Genomic DNA, 23,027 nt, shown 5'->3' on the forward strand with positions numbered 1-23,027 from the left:
CCCATCATTGCTGCATCATTCTTTCACTGAAGCGAGGATGCTGGTTTTGTAGGAGTAGTGGCTGTACAGGCCAGATTAATCTCTGGGAAAGTCCAGGTCTGCATGCCTGGTAGAGAATCTGCAGTGTATGGGTCTAAGTCCTTCCATGGAACTTCTAACATTAATCACCATGACACTACTGTGGTCTTTAGGGCCCTTTCCAGGAGACCATGCCACATCAGCTTCCCCCTTGAGCTGGCCATGCCACCTCACTTCGAGCAAAGCCCACATTATTTTGCTCAGCGAGCTTTCACCAAATAGCCCCTGCCCCCCTCCTTCTATATGGCTACCAAAGCTTATTTCTTTACCCATTTTCTCTTGTGTGTCATATAAAATAGGGGAGCAACTGATTCTGTGACTGCTTTTTATTCATAAACATCCGATGTTACATTCAAAACATCCATTGGGAAATACCCCTAATCTTTTATTGAAAACAACTTTGGGAAATACCCCATAGCTTTTAGTGACGCATCACGAAAGTGAAAGTTGAATCGTTCGAGGAACATTAATGTCGGACAATGGAGAGGTATGTCTAAATGTTTTATTAAGAATTCTGTTTTGAATACTGCAGTTTACTTGTCATAAATGACTATTAATAGTAGATCAGAAAATGGCTCTAAACTTTGTTTAATAAACATAGATGATTTTTATAGGTGAAAAGGTGGCTTGCATCTTTGCCTTTACAAAAGTGAAACTACTTTGTTTTTTGTATAAATATTCTTAAGATAGTTTGTTAGAACAGGAGTAAAATACATTTAACTTACGATTTTTCAGTCCCTATTTTCTGCTTTAATAGTTTAATAACAATCACAACTAAGCTTGATTTACAAAACTATACCAAAAAATGTTGATAGTAAAGCCACTGTATATATGATCAGTTTTCAGATTCAGATTTAATTTAAAATTCTGCACATTGCTGTTAGTATATTTTCCAATGTGACAAATATATTTTGAAGACTTAGGGAAGTGGAAGCTGTTACAAAAAGAACAGATCTGGAGTTTTAGTAAAACATCTAAAGGGGGTTTGCATGTAGATACAGTGTAACAATTTGAGATTTTTTAAATCTGATCTCAGCAAATGTCAAAGTCTCTGTTACTTGGCATACATTTAAGGCAATATATGTTAAGTAAAATATCTGTTATGAAATGATTTCCAGAATTAAAAAAAAAGATAAAAGTAGTAAATAATAATGGGGTAAATGAATAAGAAGTTGCCTAAAAAATAAGTAATAGTGTGTGGATGAAAACATAGGGGGAAGACTGCATTAGTAATACCCCCTTTATTCTTATTTTTTGGAGTTGAATATGTTTATTCTGTTTCCACTTCTTTTGGAAGATGATATTCTGCCACTACCTAAAAAAAGTCCCTTCAAGTAAAAGATTACATTGCTCACTCTGTGCTGTGGCACCAGCAACTTCCAGGGACTAATAATCAAGAGTGTGTGTGTGTGTTAGCCCTTTACTCTTAAGCCTGGAGAAGGGCTACTACAAAATAATAGAAACAAAATGGACAGGGCAGCTTACATCAATTTCTACACAATTTACTTTTCTTTTTAAAAACAAAACAGTTTCTTGTCTTTGTGGTTGCAAAGAAGCTTCCAAATGTCATCCAAGTGTAAATTGATCTAGTGTCGATCAGATTACAGGGAGACTGTCTCCTGGTAAGGGTAGCCGTTGCCTACAAGTTAGGTTTTTGTTTTTAGGAAGGGAGGACCTTTTCAAAATCAAACATTAATAGAAACGTTTCTAATTTTTTTTCCCATTTCCCATGAACTGTCTGTAGCACTGTCCTAATATACAAGATCAGAAAGTGAAACTATCTACAAGCAAAAGAGAAACTGATGAATCTTTTTTAACCACCCAGTTTTAGAGGAATGAATGTGTAAATGCCAACATTTAAAAAACATTTCCATGTAAGCTGAGGAATACTTTCTAAATAAGCTTGGGTGTCTAGGGGCCAAAAGTCCTCCACGAGAAGCCTTCCTGTGCATTCACATTTTTCACGTGTATCTCCTTCATCTCTACCTCCTTCCTCTCCCCACTACCTTGGTTTCCTAATTTACCAGGATGTGACTCCTCTAACTTGGTAGGCCAATATTAGCTGTTCAAGAGTCTTACCTCCCCTCACTCTGAGCCCTGCTTTCACTTTTCCTATTCTGGCAGAGGCAGAGATGGAGTGTTAGAGTCACAAAGCAATTTATTAACACAAAGTAAAGGTTGCCTGGTAGTATCTCATGCCTTTTCATAACATCAGGTTCAGTAAAACTTAACTTTATTTGCTGGTATTCAGAGGCTAAGGTACACACTAGTGCAACCTTAACTCTGCCCCTCCTGAGGTTGACAGTAGCCACTGCGGAATTATCTGCATGCACTTCAGCTGTGTTTGCCTTTTTAAGTGTGGCTGTGTTGAATAGTGGAGGGATTCATTGGATAAATTTGTAAGAGCTGTGATTGTGATATGAGGTGATCTGCGGGGCCCTGGCCTTTGGGAGCAGAGCCTCTGACTGCCTTTGCCTGCCCCTCGTTTTGAGTGTGTACCCTGCGGGATGCAGTTTGCCTCGTTTCAGGACAGAGTTGTGTAGAGTGTCAGTAGCTGAGCCCAAGGTCGTCTTCCTATGAGGATTGTCAATAGTGAAGTAGGATGCATGAGTGGTATGTGAGTGTTATGGTGGGTAAATGAAAGTATAGTATTGGTACATGGAATCCTGTGTGTAAGGGTGAAGGGGGTGTGTAAAATGGATTAGGCATTTGAGTAGCGACATGCCTAGCAATCATTCTCATGTATCAGCATAGAGCACGTGTAATTCATTATCTTTCAGAAAATACTTAGAGCCCTTTCTAAATTATCTGTACAAATTAGCAGGACACATTTCCCAAAAGTAGAAAAATCCTTAACAGAGGCGGTAGCTGCATGCCTAAAGGTCATTCTCAGGCTTCTGCCAAGGGTAGGGTTTGAATTTATAGTGTATGTGTGCAGCTCAGCTTCAATGATATCTGCACTATGTCCTGTGGAGCCACTAAATTACTGTGAGAATGGATTGCCAACACACCCTCATGCATAGGCTTGCTGCACATGCGCCTTTCAATCTCTGGCTTGGGAGTTTTAGCACATACTGTTCTAGACAGCTAAAATCTTCCATATTAACTTTGTCAGTATTAACTTTCAGAGGGGTAGCCATGTTAGTCTGGATCTGTAAAAAGCGACAGAATCCTGTGGACCCTTATAGACCAGGGGTCAGCAACCTATGGCATGCATGCCAAAGATGGCACGCGAGCCGTTTTTTAATGGCACATGACTGCCTGCTGGGACTCCGTGTGCCATTAAAAATCCTGCCAAGCGGCAAGCCGCGGGGTCCGCGGTCCTGGGCCGGAGCGTCCGTCCGAGCGCTGCAAGCCTCCGGCCCCTCCCCCGCCTTCCCCCAGAGCCCTGCCGCCGCGCTCTGGGGGCTGGGGCTTGCGCTCCCGCGGGGCAGCATTTGGCTGTGTGGAGAGGTAAAGACGCTCCCCGTTCATCCAGAGCCCTTCTGTTGCACGCACATCGCTCTGAGGAGCAGGGCTGGGCTGAGCTGCGCGTGCGGCGGCGGCAGGGGTCCAGATGAGCAGGGAGCCTCATGGTAAGGGGTGGGGGAGGTCAAGGGACAGGGAACAGGGTGGGTTGGATGTGAGGGGTGGGATCCCAGGGGGGTGGTTAGGGGCGGGGGTCTCTGGAGGAGGCAGTCAGGGAGCAGGGGGGTATTGGATGGGGCATGGGAGTCCTGGGGTCTGTTTGGGGGGTGGATAGGGGTCAGGGCAGTCAGGGGACAGAGAGCAAGGGGGGCCCTGGGGGAGCAGTTAGGGTAGAGGGGTCTCTGGAGGGGGTGGTCAGGAGACAAGTTGCTGGGGAGGTTAGATGAGTCGGGAGTTCTGGGGTCCTGTCAGGAGGCAGGGGTGTGGAGAGGGGTTGGGGCAGGCAGGGAGCTGGGGACTTAGATAGAGGGTGGGGTCCCAGGAGGGGGTAGTCGGGACAAGGAGCGGTGGGGGATTGAGGGTTCTGGGGAGGGCAGTCACCCAGACTAAAATGTCAAGTGAATGAGATCAGTGAGGGGACAAGCCGAGCCATGGTATGTGGAAAAAAGAAATTAAAAGAACCTGTTGATTTTGTAAAATGCTGACTTTTTGGAAGGGCTGTAACTCAGGAACCCCTTGCTGAAATGACCCCAAATTTGGACCACTAGCACTACCCAGCACCCCCATGAGGCACAGAAATTTTCAAGACAAGCTGAGTAAGCATGCCGATTTTAGAGTTGATCTTCAAACAGAAAATGATGCCCGACCTTCAGTATAGCAGAGTTGACACTTTGATATAATGAGTGTTCTGATTTGATTCAATGGGGGCCAGCAGTTTAGCTGAGCTAATAGCCTCCTGCTTATCCAACCAGTGAGAGTAAACTCCAGCAGACAGCAGGAGCTGAAACTATTCCTTGGCTTCCCGCTGTTGCCACAAGCTGCCAACGTTCCCAGAATGGTAGCTAGGTAGGTTACTAAAGACAGAGCAGTCGTGGCCAAAACCAGGACTGCTGGCAGTTAAGAAAATGTAGAAAAAATAGAGCATATATGGTTTAAAAAGTGATTTAAAAATTCTTTTAGTTTTTATAATCCAAGATGTCACTGGTACCCTAAAAAACATTGAGCCCGGATTCTCCGGCTAGCTCTGTGCAGACCCAGTGGTTAACCTGCATGGAGCCAGCTGCAGGAGCAGGGTCTTTGTTTTTTTTTAATATATTATTTTTAACCTATGAATTTTCCTTATACACAGTGAAATTACAATAAAGAGAAGTATATAAAAGCAAACTAAAGAAAATACTGTAGAATTGTCAGCAAATTTCCATCTCCAAGTTTAAATGAAATCTGAAGAGTTCATTTATTGGTTTCACATTGTACTTCACTTGTTTGGTTATTTATATTTAAAAACTGCATTACTGATGTTTTGCTGGCAGCCATTATCTTGCTGAAATCAACACTGGCCAACACATTTCCATCCTCCTGTGCAACTGGTGTAATAAAATGAAAAAATGTTAATGTTTAAATAGAAGAGTTTTCCCAATTATTACATAATTATCAGATCACAATAAAAATTGAATTAGAATCTTTGTAAATTTGCTTTTAGTGTATTTTTAAAATCCTATATTAAATGCAGTCTGCCTACAGAACTCTGAACAGTACAGTTCATGTTCCCTGAGGCCCAGATCCTCAAAGATATTAGGTGATCTAAGTAAACACCGTGGGAGGTAGAGGTCTAAATACCTTTGAGGATCTGGGCCTGAGTTAAGCAAGGTCTTTTGATTCATCAGAGAAACAACCATACAAAAAGATTAGTTAGTTTTTTCATTTTTCCTGTTTGTTTTGTATTAAAGAATGGCACAAAAGAAATACCTTGCAGCAAAACTTAAAAATTGTTTGAGAGAAGACAAAATTCAGCTTTGGAAACCTCCATACACAAATGAAAATAAAGAAGCTGGTCTAGAGTTGAAGGTACGTATTTTGCCTCATTCTTCTGCAGTCATTTTTTTCACTTTTATTTCATACACGACACATTTTACTATTTTATGTTTTACTAATGTATGTTCTTTTATTTTTGTGTTAGGAGCTTGCACAGAAATATTCAGCCAAGGTGAAGCTCAGTGAAAATGAAACGGAGTGCATTCTTGAAGAAATAAGGTGTGAAGCAATTGAGCGTGGAACAGGAAATGAAGCTTATAAGACAACAGGGGTTGCAAAACTTGAAGTGGTTTTACCTCTTAAGATGAGAAAGGTAAGTCTGTATACGCTAAAGTTATGAAAAGAAGCATAACTAAAATCTATAGTAAAGGCCATACAACTTCCATAAATTCTGTATCTGATGCAAAACATTTCATTTGTGCAGAAAAGCTAAATTGATTGGAGGAGGAGGGAATTCAGTTCAGTCATAAAACTATCTAGGAAAAAATAAAACACATTGCAGCTTTTCCCTCTTTAGGGTCATTCAGAAACAAATTCTGAGTGGAGACGGATAGCTCAGTGGTTTGAGCATTGGCCTGCTAAACCTAGGGTTGTGAGTTTAATCCTTCAAGGGGCCATTTAGGAAGCTGGGGTAAAAATCTGTCTGGGAATTGGTCCTGCTTTGAGCAGGAGGTTGGACTAGATGACCTCCTGAGGTCCCTTCCAACCCTAATAATCTATGAAAAATGAACCAAATTTAACTTGATCTTTTCTGATCTCACCAGCCAAGTTAAAAGTTTATGTATAGTGCTCATTCAGTTTCACTACTTCTATAAAACATCTTAAGTTGTCAGTATATGGATATTGTTCTTTTTATATGTTCTTTGTTTAATCACAGTTTTAATTATAAACAAAACACTTGTTTAGGCACAATAAGTAAGCCCAAAACAATACTATATTTTGTCATGTAAAGGATACTTATGTGACAACTGTATTCACTGGGGCTGTCAATTAATGGCAGTTAACTCAAACGATTAACGCAAAACAAATCAACTAAATTTAAAAAAAATTCATGATTAATCACACTTTTAAACAATAATAAAATACCAATTTAAATGTATTATAAATATTTTGGATGTTTTCTACATTTTCCAAATATATTTATTTCAATTACAATACAGAATACAAGGTGTACAATGCGGGGGTTTTATTTTTGTTTACAAATATTTGCACTGTAAAAAGATAAACAAAAGAAATAGTATTTTTCAGTTCCTCATACAAGTACTGTAGTGCAGTCTCTTTATCATGAAAGTGAACCTTACAAATGTTTACATCGTTATTTGAAAGGGAGAACAGGTGTTCTCATGGCACTGTTGTAGCTAGCGTTGTAAGGTATTTACATGCCAGATATGCTGAACGTTCATATGTCCCTTTGTGCTTCGACTGCCATTCCGGAGGTCATGCTTCCATGCTAAATTTAAATTGGTATTCTCTTATTGTTTAACAGTGTGATTAATCACAACTATTGGTTTTTAATCTCGCAATTAATTGAGATTTTTTAAAATTGTTTGCCAGTCCTAATATTTACTTTAACTATGATATACCTATATACTTGGGTAATACTGTAAATTGTAAACTTAGCTACTTTAAATGGTAGATGTCTGACTTTTCATGATGCAACCTGCAGATATGCGTGCATTGGTTAATCTATGGGTCAGGTAACTACTTTCCCAAACTAGCCATCTGAGGCAAATTAGCTTGAAATGACTAAGTCCATTGCTTGAACTTGATACAGAGTGGAAAAATAGTTTGTCTAGTGTGTCTTGTACACTTGGCCATGTTACAAAACCACCAGATAGAGGACTCAGCATATTTGAGAACTTTTCTTCAAGAAATATCAGGTCAGAACTCTAATACTGTATATGACTATATAGCTGGATAGATGAGTTAATCTGTGGACACTATGCTCATGTACCTGCCTCAAGTCAGCACCGTTAGTCCCTGGTTTTCACGGTTTCTGACAAAAATGACTAAATTTTCCTCAACGTTTAAAAAAATATATTATCTCATTTTATAGACACACCAGTTGAAGCTCCATTTTTAAGGCTGACTTCTGCACTTTAAAGCAGGGATTCAACCTCTTGTTTTATGTACAAAGAACAATTGCACCCTCTGTTTAAAAGAGAGAACATTTATTCAGTTTTCTGAATGAAGTTACTTTTGCAAGTAAATCTGTTGATACTTACTAAAAAGGAGTCTTAAAAAAAAAATTTAGCACCCTTCTGTCAGACTCTTTATTTATTTATTTATTTAGTTAGTTAGTTAGTTGTTGTTGTTGTTCCAAATGATCTCAACTCAGGTATTATCTACAAAAAAATTGTTTCTTGAATAGATCTAGTATAATGGGTAGATTTTTTTTGTTTGTTTTTATTAAAGAAGTGAGAATTAGTCTTCATGACTGAAAGTTTATCGTTCAGCAGAGGCTGGACAATAATCTCCACAGAAATTAACAATAAACTGTTTGAAAGTGGCTGCAGTTTCCTATTTTTAATGTGATTGAGGCCCCGGGTTGCTCTTAGGGAGGCTTGCCTGCATGGGGAAATTAACTGGTATAATTATGCTGCTATAAAATTATACCACTGTCATTATATTGGCATAATTCCTTTCATTAGTCCCTAAACACTTTTATTCTGGAATACATAGTGATATAAATTTCCCTGATGGACAGACCCTTAGCAGAGATGACCACCACCTCCATTCAGCAACTTTCTGTTTCCTGACTGTGTCGTGGAGTAGGTCAAGATCACTTCACTCCTACTAATAACAATAGAAGGTAGTTTCCATCACTGCTGAGGGCAATCTGTGCTCTTATTCGTATTGACAACAGTGGTGTTCATTTTGAAAGATGCAATACTTAGTGTTTCTGAAGGAGATTTTATGTGCCAGCCTCTGCTGAAAGATAAAGTTTTATGAAAAATATTGGGGGAAAAAAACCTTAATGGTAAAACTTTATTTGAAAAAAACTGTGCATTGGAATAGCTCTACTCAATGGGGAATGCGTTATGGGTTCAGGGTATGCACCCTAAACAACCTTAACTCAGCTCTGTAGCATCGCTATGAGGAAAAACAACCTAATATGTCTCTATCTGATCTGGGATCAGAAGCATTAATAGGCTTTAATTTATAATCTAACTATTCTGTGGCAAGACAAAAAAAGCAGAGTTAAGGTTGAGTGCCTTAATTGTGCATTTCTATAACTTGTTTGGATTTGAGTTAACCATAACTCTGAATTTTCTGGCTTTATAATGATTATTTTGGGATAATTATTACAGCATCCCTGTAAATCATTACTATGTGTATTCTAAACCTTAATGCTATTTTAACATAGTTTTTGTCTTAAGATAAAGAGAGAAATTGTGGCTGCTCAAAAGTAGTTTAATTACGAAAATGCCCAAAGTACCTGGATACCATAACTTTTAAAAATATTTACACTAGACCAGAAAAAGCTTGCTGGAGACTAAATTGATCATCACTGGCGAGGAACTAAGATCCCAGTAAGTATAATAATCTTTGTTTTATTTCCCCTTTAAATGGTTAGTGTCCTCTTTTGGTTTCGTGTCACGCTTTTACATAGTGCTTTATTACAGTATGTTCTAGATCAGGGTATCTCAAACTTTCATAGGGTGGAGCACATCTTGATAGAGTAACAAAGAGTCCTGTGGCACTTTATAGACTAACAGATGTATTGGAGCATAAGCTTTCGTGGGTGAATACTCACTTCGTCAGATGCATGTAATGGAAATTTCCAGAGGCAAGTATAAATATTCAGGCAAAAATCAGATTTCCTGAGAAAAGTACAATGCATTGGTGATCTTCCAGAAAGCACCATCCTAGCCACCATGGATGTGGAGGGTCTCTAAACAAATATCCCACACACAGCTGGAATACAAGCTGTCAGAAACAGCATCCCTGATGATTCATAGATTCATAGACTCTAGGACTGGAAGGGACCTCGAGAGATCATCGAGTCCAGTCCCCTGCCCTCATGGCAGGACCAAATACTGTCTAGACCATCCCTGATAGACATTTATCTAACCTACTCTTAAATATCTCCAGAGATGGAGATTCCACAACTTCCCCAAGCAATTTATTCCAGTGTTTAACTACCCAGACAGTTAGGAACTTTTTCCTAATGTCCAACCTAAATCTCCCTTGCTGCAGTTTAAGCCCATTGCTTCTTGTTCTATCATTAGAGGCTAAGGTGAACAAGTTTTCTCCCTCCTCCTGACGACACCCTTTTAGATACCTGAAAAGTGCTATCATGTCCCCTCTCAGTCTTCTCTTTTCCAAACTAAATAAACCCAATTCTTTCAGCTTTCCTTCATAGGTCATGTTCTCAAGACCTTTAATCATTCTTGTTGCTCTTCTCTGGACCCTCTCCAGTTCCTCCATATCTTTCTTGAAATGTGGTGCCCAGAACTGGACACAATACTCCAGTTGAGGCCTAACCAGCACAGAGTAGAACGGAAGAATGACTTCTCGTGTCTTGTTTACAACACACCTGTTAATGTGTCCCAGAATCACGTTCGCTTTTTTTTGCAACAGTGTCACACTGTTGACTCATATTTAGCTTGTGGTCCACTATGACCCCTAGATCTCTTTCTGCCATACTCCTTCCTAGACAGTCTCTTCCCATTCTGTATGTGTGAAACTGATTGTTCCTTCCTAAGTGGAGCACTTTGCATTTGTCTTTATTGAACTTCATCCGGTTTACCTCGGACCATTTCTCCAATTTGTCCAGATCATTTTGAATTTTGACCCTGTCCTCCAAAGCAGTTGCAATCCCTCCCAGTTTGGTATCATCTGCAAACTTAATAAGCGTACTTTCTATGCCAACATCTAAGTCGTTGATGAGGATATTGAACAGAGCCAGTCCCAAAACAGACCCCTGCGGAACCCCACTTGTTAGACCTTTCCAGCAGGATTGGGAGCCATTACTAACTACTCTCTGAGTACGGTTATCCAGCCAGTTATGCACCTACCTTATAGTAGCCCCATCTAAATTGTATTTGCCTAGTTTATCGATAAGGATATTATGCAAGACCGTATCAAATGCCTTACTAAAGTCTAGGTATACCACATCCACCGCTTCTCCCTTATCCACAAGGCTCGTTATCCTTTCAAAGAAAGCTATCAGATTGGTTTGACACGATTTGTTCTTTACAAATCCATGCCGGCTATTCCCATCAGCTTACCACCTTCCAAGTGTTTGCAGATGATTTCTTTAATTACTTGCTCCATTATCTTCCCTGGCACAGAAGTTAAACTAACTGGTCTGTAGTTTCCTGGGTTGTTTTTATTTCCCTTTTTATAGATGGGCACTATATTTGCCCTTTTCCAGTCTTCAGGAATCTCTCCCATCTCCCAAGACTTTCCAAAGATAATAGCTAGAGGCTCAGATACCTCCTCTATTAACTCCTTGAGTATTCTAGGATGCATTTCATCAGGCCCTAGTGACTTGCAGGCATCTAACTTTTCTAAGTGATTTTTAACTTGCTCTTTTTTATTTTATCTTCTAAACCTACCCCCTTCCCATAAGCATTCACTATGTTAGACATTCCTTCAGACTTCTCAGTGAAGACTGAAACAAAGAAGTCATTGAGCATCTCTACCATTTCCAAGTTTCCTGTTACTGATTCTCCCTCCTCACTGAGCAGTGGACCTACCCTGTCCTTGGTCTTCCTCTTGCTTCTAATGTATTGATAAAAAGTCATCTTGTTTCCCTTTATTCCCAAAACTAGTTTGAGCTCATTTTGTGCCTTTGCCTGTCTAATCTTGCCCCTGCATTCCTGTGTTATTTGCCTATATTCACCCTTTGTAATCTGACCTAGTTTCCATTTTTTATATGACTCCTTTTTATTTTGTAGGTCATGCAAGATCTCGTGGTTAAGCCAAGGTGGTCTTTTGCCACATTTTCTATCTTTCCTACCCATCGGAATAGCTTGCTTTTGGGCCCTTAATAGTGTCCCTTTGAAAAACTGCCAACTCTCCTCAGTTGTTTTTCCCCTCAGTCTTGATTCCCATGCGACCTTACCTATCAGCTCTCTGAGCTTACCAAAATCCGCCTTCCTGAAATCCATTGTCTCTATTTTGCTGTACTCCCTTCTACCCTTCCTTAGAATTGCAAACTCTATGATTTCATGATCACTTTCACTCAAGCTTCCTTCTACTTTCAAATTCTCAACGAGTTCCTCCCTATTTGTTAAAATCAAGTCTAGAACAGCTTCCCCCCCGGTAGCTTTTTCAACCTTCTGATGACATAGCACAACTGGTTGCTGAGCTCTGTGGCCCCACAATAAGCCAACATTTTTATGGCTGACCTGGAACGCTTTCTCAGCTCTCATCCACTCACACCCCTTCTCTGCTTACACTACATTGATGACATCTTCATCATCTGGACCCATGGGAAGGAGACTCTGGAAAAATTTCACCACAATTTCAATAGCTTCTATCCCACTATCATCCTCAACCTGGACCAATCTACACGGGAGGTCCACTTCCTGGACACCATGGTAAAAATAAGTGATGGTCACATTAACACCACCCTATACCGAAAACCCACCGACTGCTATGCCTACCTTCATGCCTCCATCTTAGATCCCAGACACACCACACGATCCATCATCTACAGCCAAGTGCTGAGGTACAATCGCATTTGCTCCAGCCCCTCAGACAGAGACCAACACCTACAAAATCTTCACCAAGCATTCTCAAAACTACGATACCCGCACAAGGAAATAAGGAAACAAATCAACAGAGCCAGACATGTACCCAGAAGCCTCCTACTGCAAGATAAGCCCAAGAAAGAAACCAGCAGAACTCCACTGGCCCTCACCTACAGTCCTCAGCTTAAACCTCTCCAACACATCATCAGTGATCTATAACTCAACCTGGACAATGATCCCTCGCTTTCACAGACCTTAGGAGGCAGGCCAGTCCTTGCCCACAGAAAACCCGCCAACCTTAAGCATATTCTCACCAGCAACCACACACCACACAATAGTAACTCTAACTCAGGAACCAATCCATGCAACAAACCTTGATGCCAACTCTGCCCACACATCTACACCAGCAGCTGCAACATCACCAGTTCATTCACCTGCACATCCACCAGTGTTTTATACACTATCATGTGCCAGCAATTCCTCTCTGCTATGTACATTGGCCAAACTTCACAGTCCCTACGTAAAAGGATAAATGGACACAAGTCAGATATTAGGAATGGCAATGTACAAAAACCTGATGTGTTCACACCTCTTCTGCTAGAAGAGGGCCTCATCCTCTCTGATTGAATTAACCTCATTATCTCTAGACTGATTCTGGCCTGCATGTTTGTACCTTCCTCTGGAAATTTCCATTACATGCATCTGACAAAGTGGGTATTCACCTACAAAAGCTTATGCTCCAATACATTTGTTAGTCTATAAGGTGCCACAGGACTCTTTGTTGCTTTTTACAGATCCACACTAACATGGCTACCCCTCTGATACTTGACATCTTGATAGAGTGTGTCTTATGGACACATCTTGTTTATGACTACACAACATCTCTGTAGTTACTCTGGCAATTGCTTACATGGAAAAGTCATGTGTTTTAACTTGTAGAATCAAGGTGTAGGGTTAGCACCACATGACTTTTAAGCTAGTTCTCCATGAACCGCCATCATGTGTTTAACAGGCCATTAATGGCCCATGGACACAGTATGAGAATTGCCACTCTAAATCAATAACCAGCTAGAGCTTCTGAGAGTACAAAGTGTTTTCCTTTACAACATATACCATTTATGGATGCCTTCCAACTACTTGGTCTATCCTGGCCAATTTCCTGGCTGCTCTGCTTTCTCCTTCTCAATACCTTAGGCTTCTGTTTTTCTGGGTTTATTGATTTCATTTTTTAGGGTTTATTTTTAGCAATTTTTTGAGTTTCAAGTAGAAGCCCCAAAACCGTTTTTTTGGGGGAATCTCTCATATATACTGTAATGGGTAATGTATATTGTATACATTACAGTATATATTATGTAATGAGTAGTAAATACTCTTTGCAATGTTCCCTATTGCAGTTTAACACGGTACTGTTTAAAGCACACTACGGAACCTTTAGTGCTCACCAGCAGGGTCTATGTGGACCAATTAATGAGCAATATATTAGTGCCCTGTAGTCTGCATTACTGTTTCATGTAGATAAGCCCTTAGATACAAGGACTGATTTCTAGTGTTTTTCCATAGTTTATTGGATAAATACTTTTTTTTTCTTTTTACTGGGGGTGTTTTATTGCTATTTATTGATTAAAATCAGAAACCATATCAATGTTCTATCCTCTCCTCACCTGATATGGTGAATTTGTATCCAGTTACTAATAATGTTATTTTATTTTCAAGCAGACTTATATAAAAGTTTGAAGCCAGTTACAAATATATAACATTTTAATTTTTATTGCAATATGTTGCCAAAATATTTCATATCAAAGTGCAACAAGAAGGTATTTATACTTTGGAATTAACTACTTTATTTCACAGGATTGCACAGATGTATGGATTTCAAGAAAAATATATCAAAATAATTATAAATAAGAAGCAGCTTGACCTTGGTATGTATTGCCAATTGAATATATGTTATATTTATTTTGTAATTATGTCTTTCTTAGAAATCATCTTTCTTGTAATTTTGTCAGTCACAGAAACAATATTAATAGCAGGGAAATAAGAGCTAGATCGGTTCTCAAACTGTGGGTCGGGACCCCAAAGTGGGTCGGGACCCCATTTTAATGGGGTAACCAGGGCTGGTGTAGACTTGTTGGGCCCCATGGCCGAAACCTGAGCCCCATCACCCGGGACTGAGCGAGACTCAGGCTTCGGCCTCAACCCTAGGTGCGGGGCCAGGTTACAGGGCTTCGACTTTGGCATCCCCCACGCCAGGTCAGTGAGGCTCAGACTTTGATTCACCCCCGCCCGTGGCAGCGAGGCTTGGGCAGGCTCAGGCTTTGGTCCCCACCTCCTATGGTCATGTAGTAATTTTTATTGTCAGAAGGGGGTTGCAGCACAATGAAGTTTGAGAACCCTGAGCTAGACAGTAACAGCAGTCAGATTTGTTAGACTCTACTCTAAAGGAAGTCTGAGTTATTGTAATGGTCAAAATCAAAGGAGAGAATTATGGAAGAGGATAACTTTATGTATTTTAAAAGCTCAGTGTACCACATTCTCAGATTTAAATCACATAATTTACCAAAACCTCATGTTGTAAAGTGACATGTTCTAAACTTTTCTTTATCTTTACCATCTTTTTGATTTGTGAGACATTTGGATGAACAGAAGGTTTGTCTTTACAAATTAAGTTTCTTCTGTTCTTTATTAATTCATTCATTGATGTCCTAAATTCAGTGTCTAAGACACATTTAGCTACCTTGGAAGAAATCATGATGTAAATGGAGAGAAAGGATGAACCAATGGTTAGGGCGCTAGCTTGGGCCATCAGGAACCTGGGTTCAGTTTCCTTCCTCTTTCTATCACAGACTTCCTATGTGACCCTGGGCCTTAGTCTCTCTGTGCCTCAGTTCCCCATCTGTGAAACAGGGATAAAAGCACTTTCGTACCTCACAGGGGTGTTGTGAGGGTAAATACATTTATGTCTTCATGTCTGACGAAGTGGGTATTCACCTATGAAAGCTTATGCTTCAATACATCTGTTAGTCTATAAGGTGCCAGAGGACTCTGTCGCTTTTTACAGTTACACACTAACATGGCTACCCCTGTGTTATTTTAAAAAAGATTGTCAGATGTCTGACGGCTTTTCCCCTGGGGTGCCACTTGGAACTGGGGTGCCATTAAGTATGCTTGACCCATCAGCCTGGGCTCCCTTTACACAGTACTGATGAGGCAAGACAGCGAACCCGCCCCCGCCCCCCATAGGCTTCAAACTGCACTTAACCAGCATACGTACAGGTGGGGACACACCCAGCTGCAGCTTTACACACAGATGCTGAGATCAGCTCTGCATGGGAAGGCTCAGCTAAAGAACTGCCCAATACTCAAGTGCCTCCTCTGGAGTGAAAACCCAACATTATTCTGTCTTGCGCTGCACAGAGAACTGTACAGCATAAGCGCATGAAATTTGCTCCCTCCCTCAAGGTGGAGAGAGAGAGATGCAACAGCTTTTTTGCCCCCTAGTTATGAATTCCACACACTGGGTTTTAGACAAAACAAAAACAAGTTTATTAACTACAAAAGATAGATTTTTGAGTAATTATAAGGTATAGCAAACAGATTACCTAGCAAATAACACCAACACACAATCTAAGCTTCATATACTATAGAAACTGGTTGTAAAGAGCAAGTTCTCACTCTAAATATTGTTCTAGGCAGATTGCAGATTCCCACTCCTGGTTAGTGGAAAAATACTAGTATTATGGGGTCCAGTACCAAGTGACCTGGTCACATGACCCTGCAGCCATAACTCAGAGGCTGTTTTGTAGCATCCCCAGGAAGACTTTTCAGTGGGTGATTATCATCTTCAAAGACCTATTGTTTTCCCTAATGGCCCTTCCCAGTGGGTCATCCAAACTGATTGCATTCTGTCCAGTGGGCATTCCTCAGGTGTAAACACATTTGTAATAGATGCATAGATAATATTCCTAGCTTCAGATACAAAAATAATACATGCATAAAATAGGATAATCATATTCAGTAAATCATAACTTTTTCAATGATACCTCACATGACCTATCTGGTATAAAATATCAAAGTTATGCCATATTCATATCATATCTATAACAATATCTCTATGAAGAATATGGGGGTGTAGTGTGACAAGATGTTCAGATGCTACGGTAATGGGAGCCGTTTGAGTATCTTAGATACATAGACAGATCGACAAACACAGAACTGTCTCATCACTTTGGTACCAGTTTTTCCTCTGGTTGAAATTATTAACTTCATTGAGAGAAGGAATTAGCCCTGCATGTTTTGAGTAAAAGGACTAGGGCATTTTAAAATATGGAAGCTTTGGAGGATACAGACCTGATCCTGAAAGATTCTAAATGCCTTTAATTCGCACTGAAGATTTTGGTAATTGAGGGTACTTAGTTGCACATTACATTAGTCAGTACTTGAGACTTTCAGTTTAATATTTGAACAGTGCAGCATGAAATATAAGACACTTCTGTGAATAATAAACATATCCACACTTAGGCTAGCTAGAATAAATGTATAAGGGGTATCACCCATCACATTAGAGGACGTAAGCCAACCACTAAATGTTGGCTTAGGAAAAAGTACCAGATCATGCAAGTATTAATATGGAGGAGCTGTATTTAGAGGATGAGTTACCCCTGTATGCTTGTGAGGAGAAGAAAACCATTTTGAAGTGCTCGTACATTGGCAAATAGTTCTACAGTAATGGAGGGTAGAGGGAGTTGAGGAAAATGCATTGTCTTAGGGCTTGTCTACACTGGCAATTAACAGTGCTGTAACTTTCTCGCTCAGGGGTGTGGAAAAAACACCTCCCTGAGCACAGTGCTGGGAGCTACACCTCTTGTGGAGGCGACCACACAAGGCACATTAAAGCGCTGCCTTGACAGTGCTGTAGCTTTGCTAGTGTAGACTAGCCCTTAGGTGGTTGCTCCTGTTGAAATCTTCCTAGCAGGAATAGCTGTTTTATAATGTTATCTGGTAGTACAACATGAAATGTACTGTCTTTGTAACTGTAATTTGCCTATTAATCATGCTCTGTTTTTCAGGAAAAACACTTGAAGAGCAAGGTGTAACACACAATGTAAAGGTCATGGTGCTCGAGCTAAGACAAAGTGAGGAGGATACCAAAAAAAAAGTTCAGGAAGAAGAAATGCAGCATGAAGAAGAGACCATGAGGGAAAATGAGAGAAAGGAAAGGATGAAAAGAACTGAAAAGGCTTTAGATATACTGGCAACGAGAGGTACGGGGTTTTTATCCTTACATGCAGTAGAAGACAGCAGTATGAGTTAAAAAAAACAACACTTCTATTTTGAAGAAAACAAGGCAAAGTGGAAAGATTAGTATAACTTTGGATTGTGATCTAATCGCATCTACACAAGGTCAGGCCTTGTCAGTACTTGGATGGGAAACCTCCAAGCAAAACCCAAGTGCTGCAGGAAGTGGACTAGGTGATTCATTCATTCCTAAATTGATGCTGAACAAAGCCATTGTCATGATCCTAGGAGGCACCATGCTACTTTTAGTTGATCTTATGAATCTAAGGGTATTAAAGCCAATAAATTGGCCAGATTCCAGTTTGTGCTATTACTTTCTGCCCACTTGAAAATTGGTTTCTCCAGCTGGTTATAGTATTCTTCTTCATTTCCTGTCTTAAAAGACCTTATTTGTATAATACTCGTGTTTCCATAAGAGAGACAAGGTGGGTGAGGTGATATCTTTTATTGGATTAACTTCTGTTGGTGAGAGAGAGCTTCTTTGCTTACACCAAAATTTTCTTCAGTCTGGGAAATGTACTCAGTGAGTCATGGCTGAATATAAGGTGGAACAGATTGTTTAGCCTAGGTTGTTAACACATATTTCAAGGGGACCATTCAAGATGAAGTGATTCTATAGAACATTTTGAGTTTTGAGGAAGGTACTGTATGAATCTATTGTTAAATGAGGGACTTGAGAGTTAAGATACTGACAACTCTGGAAACGTGTTTTGTATTTATTGCAGAAATAGCTAGGCCAGAATGATAAATTGTGAGTTGTTATACCCTTCTCTGTTAGTTACCTCTGTTATGATCATAGGTGGCCATGATTTCACTATGCAAGGTAGTTCACTTGTCATTCTAGTCCACAGTTGAGGCCATTCTCTTCTCCATGAGTTTTGATGGAGACTGCTGGCAACTGTGGACCAAGTTAAAGAAACAGTCAGTTTGAAAGTAGTCATTTTCAAAATGTGAGTTAAGAGTAGTTTCAGGCACTACACCTGCCCAGGATGCCCTTTGTTAGTTTAAAGTTTTAAAAATGTTTTTTTTCCCTAGTTTCTGCTTGACAGATCCACAAATAGAAAACTTAACAGGACTATTCACTAAAGTCCTGTCAAATGTAAAAGTATGCAAACGAGTTTCCTCTAATCTTCTCTTACAATGGGTTGCTTGCAGTAATATTAGGTTGTAACAAAAAATGTAAGTAGTTGGAAATGCCGCTCTGTATTGGGCCTGTTAGGCAACTTAGATTTCAGTTCTTCAGTAAGCTCTTTGCAGGTAGATCTCTGCACCTGCATAGACCCCCATAAGCTTAGTTCCAGAAATACTGAGCAAGTATTATAGAACGATAACACACAGTCATTGTACAGTTACTCCTGGGGAAATTCTGTGCCTGAATTTCCCCCCTCCGCCTCCCAAATGGACTGCACTGCTGCTAGGGGCCACTGGACTCGGCAGAGCCCAGTTTGCACATAGAAGACACTGCTGGGGGGAGGGAGAGAAAGCTCAAGGATTCCTGTCAGCTGCAGTTCCCAACATGCCCTGAGGGAAGGAGAGGGTGGCATACAGTAGTGGTTCTCAACCAGGGTGTGAGGCTCCATGGAGGGCCGCAAGCAGGTTTCAGGGGGTCTGCCAAGCATGGCTGGCATCAGACTTTCTAGGGGCCAGGGCAGAAAGCCAAATCCCCGCCACATGGGACTGCAGCCGGAACCACCAAGTTCCACCACCAGGGGCTAAAGCTGAAGCCTGAGCAACTTAGCTTTGTGGTGCTCCCAGTGGCATGCTGCCCCAAGCAGTTGTGCTCCTTGCTACCCTCTAACATCGGCCCTGGCTTTTATATGCAGAAAACAGTTGTTGTGGCACAGGTGGGCTGTGGAGTTTTTATAGGATGTTGGGGGAGTCTCAGAAAGAAAAAGGTTGAGAACCCCTGGCATGCAGTAAACTGCAAGCCTGGGACCAAGCATCAGGCTGTTTCTCCCTCTAGATCCCTGGTCTCTGCGGGGGGAGGGAGACAGGTGTCTGAGCAAGGGGGGCCATGCAGCTGGGTTGTGGGAGGGAAGGGGGACAGGTATCTGGGCGTGGGAGGGAAGGGGGACAGGTATCTGGGCTTGGGCAGCCCAGCGGCTGGGCTCTGGCGGGGGACAGAGTGTGAGTATCTGGGATGTGGGGTCCGCTGTTGGGCTCTGGGAAGGAGGGGGTTCAGGTGTATTGGCTGTGGGGGCCCGCAAGTGGGCAATGGGGGGAGTGGTTGTGGGTGTCTGGCCCCCTAGCTGGGCTGAGGTGGAGGGATGGGGACAGAGAAATAGGAACTGGGTTGTCATAGGGGTTTCTTTAACTCTCTACTCCTGGGGGAATTTTTGTATGTGTCTGTATTGTTACAGACATACTTGCTGACAAGTATTTTCAAATAAATTACCAAAATAATTCAAATTTGCATGATTATGTAGTGTTATTTTGACAGATAAAATTCACAGAATTTTAAAATATTGTGCACAGAATTAATTTTTTGGTGCAGAATGCCCCCAGGAGTATACAGTGCAGCACTAGAATATCGAGGATCTATGGGAAGACTTCACTGGCTCCATTGGCAGGACTCAAGGATAAAGCCACACAGCTCATTGCTGGATTGGGGCAAGTCAATGAACATGAGAGAATAGGAGGGAGTTGAGAACCCAGTTGCCTGGGTTGAAGAAAGTTACAGGACAGAAGCTTTGCATATCCGGAGATCACAGAGCTTTCCCTGGATGGCATTGGTAAATTGGCAAAACATCTTTTCATGTTAAGTCAAACCAGAGCAAATAAGAAACAGATCATTGGGCTGCAAGCACCAAAGGGAAACAGAGGAAAGCAAATATATTTAGTTTTAGTTGAATAAACCATAGAGAATAAAGCTAGTTATTTTGTATTTCGCTGTAATCAGTCTATTAAGTGAAATGCATTATGCACCATTGGAAATGCAGATGTTTTCCTCTCCTGAATAAGTTCTTTACAGCACACACAATTTAGAATTTCATTCAAAAACTCAGGCTTGAACTAAGGAGAAGCCCAGATCCTGCAAACAATTCCATGAAGGCTATTCATGGATCAGATTTCTCATTGCACAATAGGTGCCATAATAGAGAACTCTCTCTGGAAGCCACATACATTATTCTACTTCATTTTATTTACAGTTTTTTTTAACAACATACATACTGATATGGTTTTAACACCACAATCATACTTTGTTGTTACTGTTGAAGGCATTGATAATGAATCAATGGACACTCTTTTTTTTGTTGCAGAGGATTATTTAGATCCAGATACCACTCCATATCTGGATATAGCTAACCAAACTGGAAGATCTATCAAGATTCCTCAGCAAGCCAAAAAAGTAAGTATAACATTCAAGGAAGATATTATTTAGTGACCTTTTAAATAATCTTCACATGTGGTACTTTTAAGTAGTATATTGAAATGGTCAAAACTGTTTCTTAAACAACCTCTGTAGGTGCCAGCAAACACTGATTGCTTAATAGAAGTGGTCTTCTGATAAAGGTGAAGCAGAACTGTGTTCCAGTACATTTGAGAATACTTTGATGGTCTCAGGACAGCCAGTTATCTAATGTCTGTGATTTCTTGTAGAGTCTCTTGTAAAATGTGTTTGCATTTTGTCTTCATGCCTGGAGCTGTACATTAATTTATGTATTTTACACAGCACCTATTGTTGTAGCTTCTGGGTGTCTTAGAACAATATAAAATAATTTCTTCATTAGATCTCAGTCAGTTTAAGTCACAAGCTACAGGAAATGTGCTAATAGTGAACTCAAATCTAATTAAACAAATACGTCTCGTTTTGTGCCTGGAAAGTCACCAAGCCTAGGTTCTGGTAGACCATTAGAATGAGAGAATTTCACATCTGGGAGCCTTCAACTGAGAATGCCTTGCTACTGGTCCTGGACAGTGAAACTCCAGGAACCAACAGCAAGAGCAACTCATTAGATCTTGACCACTATGGCAGAAAAACAGAGGAAGAGACAATCTCTTAGATAACTAGATCATTCAGAGATTTAAAAATCATAACAAACACCCAGAAGCAAAGAAGTAGCTAGCATGCACCACCAGTGCAATGTGTTAATTGTGACCTGATTTCCTCACATGGTGCATAATGTTACTCTGCCGCAGCTGATATTTCAGTATACTTTACAAAGGTAACCCCAAATAGCATATATACTTCATGTTCTGATGCAACATTGCAAGAAATGAAAAATCACCTTAAGGATTTTATTCAGTGCTGAACACAAGACGTTAAAGGTACAAGAAGAAATCTTGTAGAATGTTTAGGTAAAGTAATGTTGCTATTTATGATGCCGTTCATTGTCATAGTGCAAGAACCAGAAAGTTCTCAGCAACATTCACTGTCATTTAGTTTAGGAGAATTGAAAAATTAAGTTTAGATTTTTGGCAAGTGACTCATGGGATTTTATCACCTATTTGGAAATAGTAGGGTTAGTTGGTTATTTGTGAACACTGGCCCAATGCTGTTCTGTACTGTTATGCTCAGTAAGAGACTTATCCTGTTTATGAGTAAATTCTTGAAAACATATTTAGGGTTGCACTTTAAAAGTGAATGCACAGTAAGGCAGGTGAAGTATGTCATGTATCAGTAGCAATCATTGTTTTCAATAAATTGGACAACAGATGGGTAGATAGGTGGGAAGAAGCATTAAATGATGGGAGATAAAATGACTTGATGGAATGTTTTTTCCATAGACAACAAATAATATAAGTTATATTTCTTTTTAATTGTGAATATAATAAGGGTTTAATATCTTCTTAATCCATTTTCATAGTCCCTTCTATTAGCTATGGGTTATCATGAAAAAGGCAGAGCATTCATGAAGAAAAAAGAATATGCTGTAGCACTGCCATTCTTGCTGGACGCTGATAAACGCTTCTGGTAAGAACCTTTCTGAATTGTCATGTGGCTTTTTAAGAGTACCAACCAGTTATGGGAACAGCATAAGTCATACCGCACAGCGTACATTTTACATCAGTGGTTTTCAACCTTCTGTCATTTGCGGACCCCTAAAAAATATCAAATGAAGGTGCGTCCTGTTTGGAAATCTCAGATAGTCTGCAGAGGCCATGTTGAAAACCACTGTTTTATAGTAACGACAGCCACTATTTTACATGGTATTCTTCCACAAGCATGCCACTAGTGGGCAATGGTTGATAAAATTGCTTTACTCTAGTCTAATGCAGCCTCCTTTGGTGTCCAAAAGAGTGGTGGTCTCCCGATATGTTTCTGATATGCCAGCACGTTCTGAGGGAATTTCCAAGGAGCACAATTTGGATCTTTACATGCCTCGAATGAGGATGGTTGGTTTCTATACCCTCCCAAAAGGTTAGGGTGTTGTAACTCCACTATACTTTTAAAACTGCAGTATCATATGTAGAAACAAGATAAAGTAAAGATAAAAGCAGCAAAGAATCCTGTGGCACCTTATAGACTAACAGACGTTTTGGAGCGTGAGCTTTCGTGGGTGAATACCC

The 23,027-nt window shown here is 40.4% G+C and overlaps 1 protein-coding gene across 1 annotated transcript in view; it reads left to right on the forward strand.

The window, feature by feature from the left end:
- The first annotated feature begins 341 nt into the window (after window positions 1–341).
- The window catches only part of NUB1 (negative regulator of ubiquitin like proteins 1), a 38,015-nt gene continuing 15,329 nt past the window's right edge, over window positions 342–23,027 (forward strand). Inside the window, exons 1-8 of the mRNA XM_050941528.1 lie at window positions 342–565; window positions 5,433–5,550; window positions 5,663–5,830; window positions 8,992–9,050; window positions 14,073–14,143; window positions 17,288–17,482; window positions 20,777–20,865; window positions 22,325–22,431. Of these exons, the coding sequence (XP_050797485.1) occupies window positions 558–565; window positions 5,433–5,550; window positions 5,663–5,830; window positions 8,992–9,050; window positions 14,073–14,143; window positions 17,288–17,482; window positions 20,777–20,865; window positions 22,325–22,431 (815 nt within the window). The 5' untranslated portion in view covers window positions 342–557. The remainder of the gene's footprint in view (window positions 566–5,432; window positions 5,551–5,662; window positions 5,831–8,991; window positions 9,051–14,072; window positions 14,144–17,287; window positions 17,483–20,776; window positions 20,866–22,324; window positions 22,432–23,027) is intronic.

The sequence above is a fragment of the Gopherus flavomarginatus genome, chromosome 2 (assembly GCF_025201925.1).
Source record: "Gopherus flavomarginatus isolate rGopFla2 chromosome 2, rGopFla2.mat.asm, whole genome shotgun sequence".
In the NCBI taxonomy this organism is placed as follows: Eukaryota; Metazoa; Chordata; order Testudines; family Testudinidae; genus Gopherus; species Gopherus flavomarginatus.